The following is a 13184-nucleotide window of genomic DNA, read 5'->3' as shown; positions in this document are numbered from 1 at the left end:
GCTGGAAAATGGGGAATAAGAAAAATTTAAAATCATATAGTGCTGGCAAAATGCTATTTTAGAGGAACCACTCACTAAAAATTAATGGATAACGAGTTACAGAGCATGAGAATCAGGTTTATTCATGTTAGGCTGGTATATAGATCAAGAGCAGTGTAAACCTGCGGTAGGGATAAGGGTAGCAAGGCTATGTAGCAAGTATTTTTCTAGCCTCCTGATAAGCACTTTGTGGACTTGCTTTGCAGGAGGCATAATGTCATATAGATGCAATTTTAGAAGAAAAGACCATATCATACAGCCAATGCCTTAAGATACCAAATGTCAAGGTTCATCAACAATAATAATATTCCAAAATGTCATGATCTCATTGAGAAAAATATCAAAATGCAACACAAAATGCTCAGTTTATGAAACACAGTTGACTTTAGAAACAACACAAAATAATATATACGGTACATACGGTATGTATATACAGTATATATACAGTATATGTAATTTATTTATGTGGGTATATACAGTTGTGTGAAAAAGTGTTTGCCCCTTTCCTTATTTCTTATTGTTTTGCATGTGTGTAACACTTATCGTAAATGTTTCAGATCACCAAATACATTTAAATATTAGACAGAGATAACCCAAGTAATCACAAAATGCAGATTTTAAATGAAGATCTTTATTATTAAGGGAAAAAGAAATCCAAACCTACAGGGCCCTGTGTGAAAATCCTGATGGCCCTCTAAACCTAATAACTAGTTGGGCCACCCTTAGCTGCCCTCAATGTATATACTACATAATACAATATGTCATGGTGTGTGGCTGGGGAACAGAAGTACTACTCCATGAGTCTATGGTCTGTATAGACACTTTTGTTTCCATATTAATTTACCAGGGCACTCATGCTTGTTATTTATTGTAGGTTGGTTTTGTTATTATATGCACAGTACATTCTAATATATATATATATATATATATATATATATATATATATATATATATATACACACACTATTCAGACTAGATTAGATATAAATATTGGTGTGGATAGTGATATGAGTCTACACAAGGTGTCAATGGCTATAATGTGCATGACAGACGGCATAAGGAGATATCTTGACATCAGAAGCTCTCGACAGTCTCGCAGCCTCAGGCTTTGGACCTTCAATATCAAGCAATTATATTCTGTAAGGAGTAAGTTAATAAAAGTAAATGTAAATGTACGGTATACTAAAGCACCTTTTATAAATTTTTCTACCTATAACTGACTTGCTTTGTTCTCTATGAGAAAATGGCAACAGCTATAAATGTTATAATGTTCGGTAAATAAAAAAACACAAAAAAAAAACTGTATAGGTGCTGTGTATAATCAACCATCATTATAAAAATGGAGCCTCAATCACAAACTACTGACTTTTACTCATTTTTTATTTACTTTATGGCTCGGCTTATCCTTGGACAGAACAAAACGTTGTAGCTGTAATTATGTATTAAAGGGAACCTGTCAGCGCGCTATTACTTATAGAACCTGTCAGCATGTTTTTTTTCATATGGAAATAGTGGACTAAAATAAAATAATACATCTGATTTAGGGATCCAATGTTTCAGTCATCAGAAATCTACCAGATCAGTCATATGCAAATGAGGCTGGAAGTTTGAGTGCATTGACACACCCGCAATGCACTTCCGGTCTGATTTGCATAACTTTTCTATGCTGTATTTCTTCTGACTGGCACATGGGATCGTGCTACACAGTTATACCATATTTAAAGAAGTGATGATAGGTTTTTAAAGACTTTATGTTTCTTATTCTTCAAAGAACCGTGCGTTTGCATGCCCTACACTGCCTCTACAGGTGCTAAAATCACTAAACCTAAAATCCAGGAAAGCGGTCTTGTACCATAGTGATATTCAGCATCAATGAAGTGTCATATTCCAAAGTCTTATCAAGGAGAATTCAGTAACCAATTTACATCAGTCTTCAGAAGTAAAAAGTTTCCATCTTTTATAAAGATCCTAATATTAGGACATTTCAAACATACAGAAATACTATTATAAATGTCTCATCTGGCAAAAAAAATATTTTGTAGAAATACAATATTTTAATTTGAATATAGAATTAGTTTTGCCTTTATCTATATTTATATATTTTTTGGCCTGATCTTTGTTTTCTGTGTGTTATATTTGTTTTCAGGGATAAAGACTATCATCTGAGAACATACAAGTCAGTGGTTATGGCAAACAAGCTAATAGACTGGCTTATTGCACAGGTATGAAAAGATTTTCCAGCAAACAATAAGCTAGGCTTCCTTCACTTGTGACAAAGGCTCAGTCCACTTGTAAGGTGCCAGGGGTGGTAGTCATGGCGAGGGGCTGTTGTGCTCCCACTCTCTGGCACCCCGCAAAGAAAACATAATGTCCCGTCTGTTGTGTGATGTGTGTGCAGTGCCAATCACTCACTTTTGAGTTAGAGTGCTCCTCAGGTTGTAGCATCCCGGTTTCCATCAGCATCACACAATGATTATCAGAGTCCAAGTACATTTTCAACAACACAACTTTACTCAGCTTGTCCAGTTCAGTCACGAGCACCGCATAGCAATCCTCAGCAGATAAATACATTCCTTTCTCTGTGCTGTCCCTTGTTCTTCCTTTAATCTCTCATTCCCATACCTCATCTTCCGATATTGCAGCTCCCTGACTAGCCGAGCTATCTTGTACCTGGAGTTCCACATCCATTTTCCTCTCCATGGGCGAAACTAAAGGCTGGCGCTGCCAATCCTTCTCAGACTGTAGGTCTTGGACATCCTGGGATTTCCCATTAAGCCTAGCTGCTGTCACTCTTATGCTGCTCTGGTTCTCTGGTGCTTGTGTGACTTCCAGTCCCGAGGCCCTGGGCTGCTGGGCTCCTCTTCTTAAAACTCTTTTCTCTAACAACCTTGCTGTTCCACTCTCTATTCTCTAACTAACTAACTCACCCCAGGAAGTGGCCCAACTTACATTGCTCTGGCCCTCCCACTAAGGAATGTTCCCTGACATGTGAACCTAACTTAACCTATTAGTTCCCCCACTAAACTTTAACTCCCTCAGAAAAACTATTCCTATACTGGTACTCCAGTTCCCTAACTCTAGTGTGCCCCATCAAACTATACCCAATCCTATCCTTCATATATCTCCCTAATCTTACCACAATATCAAAACATACAAAGTAGATATAAAACTCGTACACATTATAATAACTACATCAATAGGAATACGATACACGTAAAACATTATTTACATGACCACACATTAACTCTTCACACATGGGCATTAGGGGGAGATGTGAATGACAGCTCCTGTCACCCTCTTACACACTGCCCTAGCCAAGCTTCTAAAAGTGGTTTATTGGCGCTACCCCAGGCACTTAATTCTTGAGACGTGTGCTCTAGTGCCCTCACACAGCACTGCACTTCTGCATACTTCAAGTGTGAAAAAAACTCCAACATACTTAACTTTCAGTATTGCATAACTGCCCAATCTTTCACCAACTGTACCATTTCTTTTTTTCATTCTAACAATATCTATCTACTGTATCTATGTAATATCTATCTATCTATTATCTATCTATCTATCTATCTATCTATCTATCTATCTATCATCTATCTATCTTTCTATACAAAAAAATGGAACAGCACAATACCAATAAGTGGGTGCACAAGCCTGCTCAGCAAACCATCCAATACCTGCCCCAATCCAGTTAAAGAAAAAAATGAAGGCAGCACTCCATTGATAAAAGTGACAAAATTAGGTTTTATTTCAAACCCACATGGCGTGGCAACGAGCCTTTTTCAAAAGGCTCAGTGTGAGCCGAAACGTTGCCACGCCATGTGGGTTTGAAATAAAACCACATTTTTTCTTTATCTATCTATCTATCTATCTATCTATCTATCTATCTATCTATCTATCTATCTACCTATATCTATCTATCTATCTATCTATCTATCTATCTATCTATCTATCTATCTATCTATCTATCTATCTATCTGAATGTACAGTACAGGAATCCATGCCATGAAGGCCATAGAGCTACAGTTAGCTGTATACCTGTTCAACAGAGGAGGACCTAAGACAAAAAAGGAAAGATAGTTATTAAAGATGGGGAAATGTATCATTTTGATTTGCTTTACACCCTCCTCTCTTTATTAAATGAACCACATTGCATAGTACTACTATTGACAATTGTTAAAATATTACAGTTCTTTCCTATGACAGTTTCTTAACTTATTATCAAACTTAACTTGGACTTACGGTACAGATCAAAATGCCCTTATACCCGTGTTCTTATAGCGGTACGATTTATACTCTTCTAATCAAGACCGGCTAGATCAATGACTCAAAATGTGTTTTGTCTAATACAGCATGAAACTTAAATGATGCTCCTGCATTTATACATTCAGTACTTAAAAGGAACCTGACAGCGATAAATGTTTCCTGATTCAGGAGCAACGTGTATCAGCCACTGGTTGTATGATGTCAGCCAGGTATGTGTGACTCTGAAACACTACAGAGTTTTAGAGAAAAACTAATTGTAAAGGCTGCCGTGGTCTGAGCTGCAAGAGACTCCGGTCAAACATGCGATTCGGGGCGGCGTCTCCCCACCTACTGCCCTGGATTGACAGGTCTCCGCAGCTTTTCATAGTCTAACATGTCTGGCTGAGATCATGCAGCGAATGTGGAGAATGACTGATCAATCCAGGAGGAGAGAGAAGATTTATCTGATAAAATATATTATGTTTGTTATTTTTTTGTGTACTATTGATTTATAAATACAAAAAAAAACCAATTAGAATGATGGATACTCTTTAAAGAAGTCTTAACAGATTTTTTATTCCATAATCTTTCTTAATTATTCATGTAATGTGCTGTCTCAGTGTAAGTCTATGAGACTCGGAACAAGGCTCCACAGACTCACATTAAGAAAGTGACTTCCGGTGGGCACACAAACCCCTGTATGAGCTGCTTAGTCTGCTTTCAGGTCCCATTCACCAGAAGAGAAGTGGAGCTGCGCTGGAAACTGGGGAAGACGGCGATCTATTCAAGTATTTTAATACACTTACACTACATTACATGGATAGTTAGGGCGGATTGTGGTATAATATTTTGATGAGACTTCGAGAACATCCATAATGGCTTAGAAATGCCCAACGTTAGTATTTTGAATAATAATGGACAGTTTGTATAAACATGTTTTCATATGCTTATAACATTGCAGGGTGACTGCCGCACAAGAGAGGAAGCAATCATTCTTGGTGTAGCACTTTGTGATAATGGATTCATGCATCACGGTATTATATGTTTCATTATTTTATGCATTTTTTTAAAGATATCAGTTATATATCTTTTAATTGACCTTCCAATTTTTCTTTTTACTACATGTGTTTTATATATGTTTGTTACAATACTTTATTATAAATATATAAATCATATGTACCAGAGTGTTTTCTGTGTAATGGGATTTTTCATTTGTCGTACTACGTATTGTCTAGTGTTGGAGAAGAGTGAGTTCAAGGATGAACCTCTGTTATTTCGGTTCTTCTCTGATGAAGAAATGGAAGGATCCAATATGAAGCACAGACTTATGAAACATGACCTGAAAATTGTTGAGAACGTTATTGCTAAATCTCTATTGGTAGGTACCGGACTAAAGAGGAGGACTGCAAGTCCTTACTGTACATTTTTCTTATTTTCAAATGAATTTTCATATCCATTTTAATTGAGATGTATTTATTACTTCAAATGGATCAAAGATGGTAAATGTCATGAACAAACATTACTTACCTGATTAAGAGTTGTCCCACGAACAAAGTACATTTTAATTACCGTAATAGATGTTGGAATAATAGTAAGTTACATGACTGAATGTGTTAAAAAAATGTTCCTGTGCTGAGATAATCGTATAAATGTGCCCCTGCTGTGTACTGTGTAATGGCCGTGTCTGACCGTACAGGGACATGGTCTGATCATACCACAGCTCCTGGGCAGGGGAGGAGAAAACGAGTATACAGACAGGACAGCAGGGGATTGTAGGTGCTGTCATGTCTGTATACTCTTTTGCCTCTCCCCTGACCAGGAACATGTCCGGAATTTTGGGAGCAATATTTTTACTGGAACTTTTTAACCTATAAATCCACCAGCACAGTCCACAGATAGTCCTGATGAAATTAACAGACTTTACACAAATCAGCCACAAACAAATAACCCACAGAATTAGAAATAAATATGTGCTGTATTAATTTATTTATGGAGAATAATCCATAGATATACGGTAATTATGATAATAGCATGCAGATTAACAACCCCTCAGGACAATACAAATCAATCCCGTAAGAACAATGCAGGAAGCCCTGACCACAGTGCTGCTTATATCCAGTATATACTGTATACCACAGTGGTGCACAGATTAATATAAAAAGTCACATAGGAGTGTAACTAAGCAGTATCGCAGCACCCAATGGATCAAACATGCGATTAATATAAAATATCACATTTTGCATTACGTTCTAATGTATGTATCTGTGGACTTGGCAAGACGAGGGCAGGGCAAACCCCTCAGTAGAAACCCCTCACCTTTTACCAGCAAGGCCAACCATTGAAAACAAGAACAATCCAGCTGAGAGACAAGGAGAATAGGTTGGGATGACGTTTGTGTATTGCGGAGAAGCCCTGCGTCATAATTATTCTTTCTCAGTGACAGTTTATAGGAAAATAGCTGCAGTCCTGGTCCCTGAGATCAACACTTAGTGAATTTGACAGAAATCAGGCAATTACCGAACAGTTTATAAAGCTTACATATGTAATCCCAGATAACACCCTGTACTGAAAATGGAAATGTTCCCTGTGCAGGAATGCAAAGTACATAAGTACAAAGTTTCTCTGAATCGCTACTAAATGACATAAATTACTTTAGATTGGTGAAAGTAACGTCTATAAAAATAAGTTGAGTAAATGCTTCTCCTGAAAGGTTATAGCGGGTAAAGTAACGCATAGGCACAACGGCATGTCCTGTGTGATAATAGCGGCCATAATATCATATATTTATCTGCTCCTTGTGATTAAGGGCAAGTTTAGCTATGAGCAAAATACATGTTCCTATAATAAAGGAACCAGGGAAGCTGTGTATCTATTTTATGAGGAACTCCGATCAGTAGGAGGGGGACTTAAAGGGAATATATCAGCAATAGTGATGAGCGAATATACTCGTTACTCGAGATTTCTCGAGCACGCTCGGGTGACCTCCGAGTATTTTTTAGTGCTCAGAGATTTAGTTTTTCTTGCCATAGCTGAATGATTTACATCTGTTAGCCAGCATAAGTACATGTGGGGATTCCCTAGCAACCAGGCAACCCCCACATGTACTTATGCTGGCTAACAGATGTAAATCATTCAGCTGCGGCGCAGAAAACTAAATCTCCGAGCACTAAAAAATACTCGGAGGACCCCCGAGCATGCTCGAGAAATCTCGAGTAACGAGTATATTCGCTCATTACTAATCAGCAAGATTAACCCTTCTATCCAAACTGCTCAAATGGGCAGTCAGGTCTTTGAGATATAAATCAATCAACTCCTTTATGTCTTATATCTGATGCTGCATTTCTAAGAAACCATCATTTTAATTGATATTTGCATATGACAGCACTGGGGCAAAGTACGCAGACTGCACCGTTTCACTGAGTTCTTATTACCCCTACTTATTACATATAGTGCTTGTGTATTGTCTACTGCCACACAGCTTTTCTTCTTCCTGCCTGTCTGCGCTGCTTGCAGGCGTCTGATCTCTACTGGCAGAACATACGCTAACAGATGGTGTGGAAGTATTGATGTCATTGACCCTATGCCATCCTCTAACCCAGTGTTTCTCAACTCCAGTCGTCAAGACCCCACAACAGGTCATGTTTTCAGGATTTCCTTAGTATTGCATAGGCGATGGAATTAATGCTTGAGCAGGTGATGAAATTATCACCTGTGCAATACTAAGGAAATCCTGAAAATGAGAAGCGAGAAACACTGTCTAACCCAACCATATCACCAGCAACTTGCTCCTAATGAGCAACATTTCAGTCTCTAGTACAGCTACTCAGTAGCGCCCTGGGCACCCTCCATCCCCATCTCCAATTTTGTAATGCAGTGCAACCTGCTAAACCAGTGAAATGCTGGTCCCTGTTGCACTAGGATGTGAACAAGCAGAGCTGCAAGGTTGGAGATGGATTATATGTATTTAAAAAAAAAAAAATACAGTTTATGGTATGTAAGCACTAAACAACACGGGTGATAGAAATTGTTTTGCCTTTTTTTTTAATATTTTTACCAAAACAAAAAACCCTTTAATTTTTTTAAGATGTAGGGAGGCACATGTTGTATCTGTCACATAAGGCACATGATGTTTTCGACTGATTTTAGACTTTTTTATCCTTAGGACATGTTCTGTTCTGTGCTTATCTGCATAATGTTTGGGAAAGTCTAGAGAATAAAAATACAATTTATTGTCAAGCCGTTTTTTTCTTGTTAGTTTATGGCACTATCTATCACAAAATACTTACTGATATGAGTCTACAATTTTCTATTCCAGGTAAAACCCAGTGATGGGAGCTATGGTTTTGCACTAGAAGATAAAAATAAAGTGCCCATTGTTAAATACATTGAACGGGGATCCAGCGCAGAGGTGAGATTGCCTTAGTTTATCCCAAAAATGAATCTATTGTTTATCTTTAAAGTCAATGGAAAAGAAAATATTTTTTTTTAGAAAATATTTTTTTTTCTATTTACTGTCTTTATTTATTTTCTATAGTTTTTAAATTGTTTTTTTGCAATCAGAATTAAAACAGAACATGCAGCAGTTATAGCAAAAGATTCTATCAGAAATAAAATTGACATGCCTGTCAATCTGTTATCACATTTTTTCGGTTAGCGCTCATACTCATTTGCGTGAAAAATGGACAAGTGCAATCTGATAGAAAATCGGATTGCACTCTGAATAATGTTATTCTATGATTCCCTGCTCATCTGCATTTTTTTTCTAAGCTCAGATCTGACTGAGAAAAAAAATCGCAGCATGCTACGATTTACCACATATATCGGACGAGACTCGCCAATGCAAGTCAATGGGTGTGAGAAAAAAAATTGTACAGCACACGTACCATGCATATGCTGTGTGATTTTTACCCACCCATCTTCTAGAAAACCCGACATTTCATCAACCGAGTACAGTAAATTCACAATGTGACCCGTCAGAGTAGAATATATAGAATAGATATATATATTGAATTGATAGAAAGATGTCAGTCACATATATAATTACTGCAGTGCGTGTGTAGTTTAATGTTCTTGGATTTAGCTAATAAATAACTTAAAGAAAAAAATGGCTTGGAGTCTCCTGAAATTTTAACAACCAGCAAAGGGAAAGCGGACAGCTGGGGCAGGTGTTTCTAGCCTGGGAAGGGGAGAAACATGGAGCTTCCCAGGCTATTAATATCATCTCACAGCTGTCCAATTAGCTTTTACTGATTATTAAAATGGGCCCTTCCCCCAAAAAATGACATAGGGCCCCAGCTATAATTAATAACCAGGAAAGGCTAGACAAACAGTTGCGGGCTGATATTAATAGTCTAGAAAGGGGCCATGGATATTGTCCCCTTCCTAGACTAAAAACATCAACTGTCAGTCACCTGAGAAATGGTGCATCCATTAGATGCGACAATTCTGGTGCTTAGCATCCACTTTTCCCACTTTCCCTGGTATGGTGGCAAGTGGGGTAAGAGTATTTGGGTTGATGTCAAATTTGTATTGCCAGCTGACATCAAGCCCAGGGGTTAGTAATGGAGAGGCGTTTAGAAGACATCCCCATTGTTAACCCCATAGTCGTATTGTAAATAAAAATAAAGTTCTTTAATTAAAATAAAGACACTGACACCTTTATTAGAAATCAAAATAAAAAAACTCACCTTTATGCCTACTGTAATCCACTGATGCCCATGTCCCCTGTAAAAGAAAAAAAAATGATGAACCACCATAATCCTCAACTGTACAACAAGGTGATAATCCAGTTGTCCCGCGACGAGTCTAGTGCTGCTACACTGAACATTGCATGATGCGAGCATTAAGCCTGGCAGCCAGGAGAGACACTCAGCTGCGCATGATAGCACAGCTTCAGTGTCTCGGTGTAACGTGAATAAGTTGAGTGGACTAACACAGCAGAAACTGGCCAGTGATGGAGTTTTTAATTTCTCTTGAAGTAAATATGTGGTTTATTTGCCGATTTTCTGAATAGACTTGAATGAAATAAGGAAAAGCTGCAGACAAAAAACGCAAGTAACCTGATTTACCTAATAGGTGCAAAACTGCTGACGAAAGTCTGCAACATCAAAAAGGCATCAAATAATCATTATGGGCAGGTAGCCTTAAGACCAGTTGTAGACGAGCATATGAAAAAACATCTGATAATTTTTTTCACCCATTGTCTTGAATTTGTGAGTCTCGCCTGAGACTCAGTTAAAAGTAGTGTGATTTTGTTCTCATGGAGTTGGACCGAGAAAACAATTATTCATGTGAGCAGCACTATTGAATAACATGGGTCAGTGTGCTAGTAAAATAAAAAAATTGAGTATCACGCATCTGATTTATACTCTCATATGCATGAGCCCTAAAGGAAACTTGTACTCACCTGCAGGGCCGGACTGGGACTAAAATTCAGCCCTGGCATTTGAAGTCACACAGGCCCACTTGTCACATGGTGACTGTATAATATCTTTGTACACTTGTAGGCTACAAGAAGTGAGGGGAGTGTAACACGACTATATAACATATAATTACAGCTGTATCCAGCATTACAGCTCAGTCCCCATAGAATGTAATGCAGCACAGCCCCCATAGAATATAATGCAGCACAGCCCCCATAGAATGTAATGCAGCCAGTCCCCATAGAATGTAATACAGCACAGCCCCCATAGAATGTAATACAGCCAGTCCCCATAGAATGTAATACAGCACAGCTCCATAGAATGTAATGCTGCACAGCCCCATAGAATGTAATGCTGCACAGCCCCCATAGAATGTAATACAGCACAGCCCCCATAGAATGTAATACAGCCAGCCCCCATAGACTATAATACAGCACAGCCCCATAGAATGTAATGCTGCACAGCCCCCATAGAATGTAATGCAGCACGGCCCCATAGAATGTAATACAGCACAGCCCCATAGAATGTAATGCAGCACAGCCCCCATAGAATGTAATGCAGCACAGCCCCATAGAATGTAATACAGCACAGCCCCATAGAATCTAATACAGCCAGCCCTCATAGAATATAATACAGCACAGCCCTATAGAATGTAATACAGCACAGCCCCATAGAATGTAATGCAGCCAGCCCCCATAGAATGTAATACAGCCAGCCCCCATAGACTATAATACAGCACAGCCCCATAGAATGTAATACTGCACAGCCCCCATAGAATGTAATGCAGCACAGCCCCCATAGAATGTAATGCAGCACAGCCCCATAGAATGTAATGCAGCACAGCCCCCATAGAATGTAATACAGCCAGCCCCCATAGAATGTAATGCAGCACAGCCCCCATAGAATGTAATGCAGCACAGCCCCCATAGAATGTAATGCAGCCAGCCACCATAGAATGTAATGCAGCACAGCCCCCATAGAATGTAATGCAGCACTGCCCCATAGAACGTAATGCTGCACAGCCCCATAGAATGTAATGCAGCACAGCCCCCATACAATGTAATGCAGCACAGGCCCATAGAATGGAATGCAGCACAGGCCCATAGAATATAATGCAGCACAGGCCCATAGAATACAATGCAGCACAGGCCCATAGAATATAATGCAGCACAGGCCCATAGAATGGAATGCAGCACAGGCCCATAGAATACAATGCAGCACAGGCCCATAGAATACAATGCAGCACAGGCCCATAGAATACAATGCAGCACAGGCCCATAGAATATAATGCAGCACAGCCCCATAGAATGGAATGCAGCACAGGCCCATAGAATACAATGCAGCACAGGCCCATAGAATACAATGCAGCACAGGCCCATAGAATACAATGCAGCACAGGCCCATAGAATATAATGCAGCACAGCCCCATAGAATGGAATGCAGTACAGCCCCATAGAATGGAATGCAGCACAGGCCCATAGAATACAATGCAGCACAGGCCCATAGAATGGAATGCAGCACAGGCCCATAGAATATAATGCAGCACAGGCCCATAGAATGGAATGCAGCACAGGCCCATAGAATATAATGCAGCACAGGCCCATAGAATGGAATGCAGCACAGGCCCATAGAATACAATGCAGCACAGGCCCATAGAATACAATGCAGCACAGGCCCATAGAATATAATGCAGCACAGGCCCATAGAATGGAATGCAGCACAGCCCCATAGAATGGAATGCAGTTCAGGCCCATAGAGTGGAATGCAGCACAGGCCCATAGAATACAATGCAGCACAGGCCCATAGAATGGAATGCAGCACAGGCCCATAGAATGGAATGCAGCACAGGCCCATAGAATACAATGCAGCACAGGCCCATAGAATGGAATGCAGCACAGGCCCATAGAATATAATGCAGCACAGGCCCATAGAATGGAAAGCAGCACAGGCCCATAGAATATAATGCAGCACAGGCCCATAGAATACAATGCAGCACAGGCCCATAGAATGGAATGCAGCACAGGCCCATAGAATGGAATGCAGCACAGGCCCATAGAATACAATGCAGCACAGGCCCATAGAATATAATGCAGCACAGGCCCATAGAATACAATGCAGCACAGGCCCATAGAATATAATGCAGCACAGGCCCATAGAATGGAATGCAGCACAGGCCCATAGAATACAATGCAGCACAGGCCCATAGAATACAATGCAGCACAGGCCCATAGAATACAATGCAGCACAGGCCCATAGAATATAATGCAGCACAGCCCCATAGAATGGAATGCAGTACAGCCCCATAGAATGGAATGCAGCACAGGCCCATAGAATACAATGCAGCACAGGCCCATAGAATGGAATGCAGCACAGGCCCATAGAATATAATGCAGCACAGGCCCATAGAATGGAATGCAGCACAGGCCCATAGAATATAATGCAGCACAGGCCCATAGAATGGAATGCAGCACAGGCCCATAG

The 13184-nt window shown here is 39.6% G+C and overlaps 1 protein-coding gene across 1 annotated transcript in view; it reads left to right on the top strand.

Annotated features, from left to right (window-relative positions):
- Window positions 1–13184, top strand: part of PREX2 (phosphatidylinositol-3,4,5-trisphosphate dependent Rac exchange factor 2) — a 487967-nt gene that overhangs the window by 266668 nt on the left and 208115 nt on the right. Inside the window, exons 14-17 of the mRNA XM_077270643.1 lie at window positions 2186–2261; window positions 5243–5315; window positions 5517–5659; window positions 8597–8689. Coding sequence (XP_077126758.1) covers window positions 2186–2261; window positions 5243–5315; window positions 5517–5659; window positions 8597–8689 — 385 coding nt within the window. The remainder of the gene's footprint in view (window positions 1–2185; window positions 2262–5242; window positions 5316–5516; window positions 5660–8596; window positions 8690–13184) is intronic.

Source organism: Ranitomeya variabilis, chromosome 6 (assembly GCF_051348905.1).
Source record: "Ranitomeya variabilis isolate aRanVar5 chromosome 6, aRanVar5.hap1, whole genome shotgun sequence".
Taxonomy (NCBI): domain Eukaryota; kingdom Metazoa; phylum Chordata; class Amphibia; order Anura; family Dendrobatidae; genus Ranitomeya; species Ranitomeya variabilis.
The sequence above is the reverse complement of the archived record's forward strand: the minus strand, read 5'-3'. Positions and strand labels throughout refer to the sequence as shown.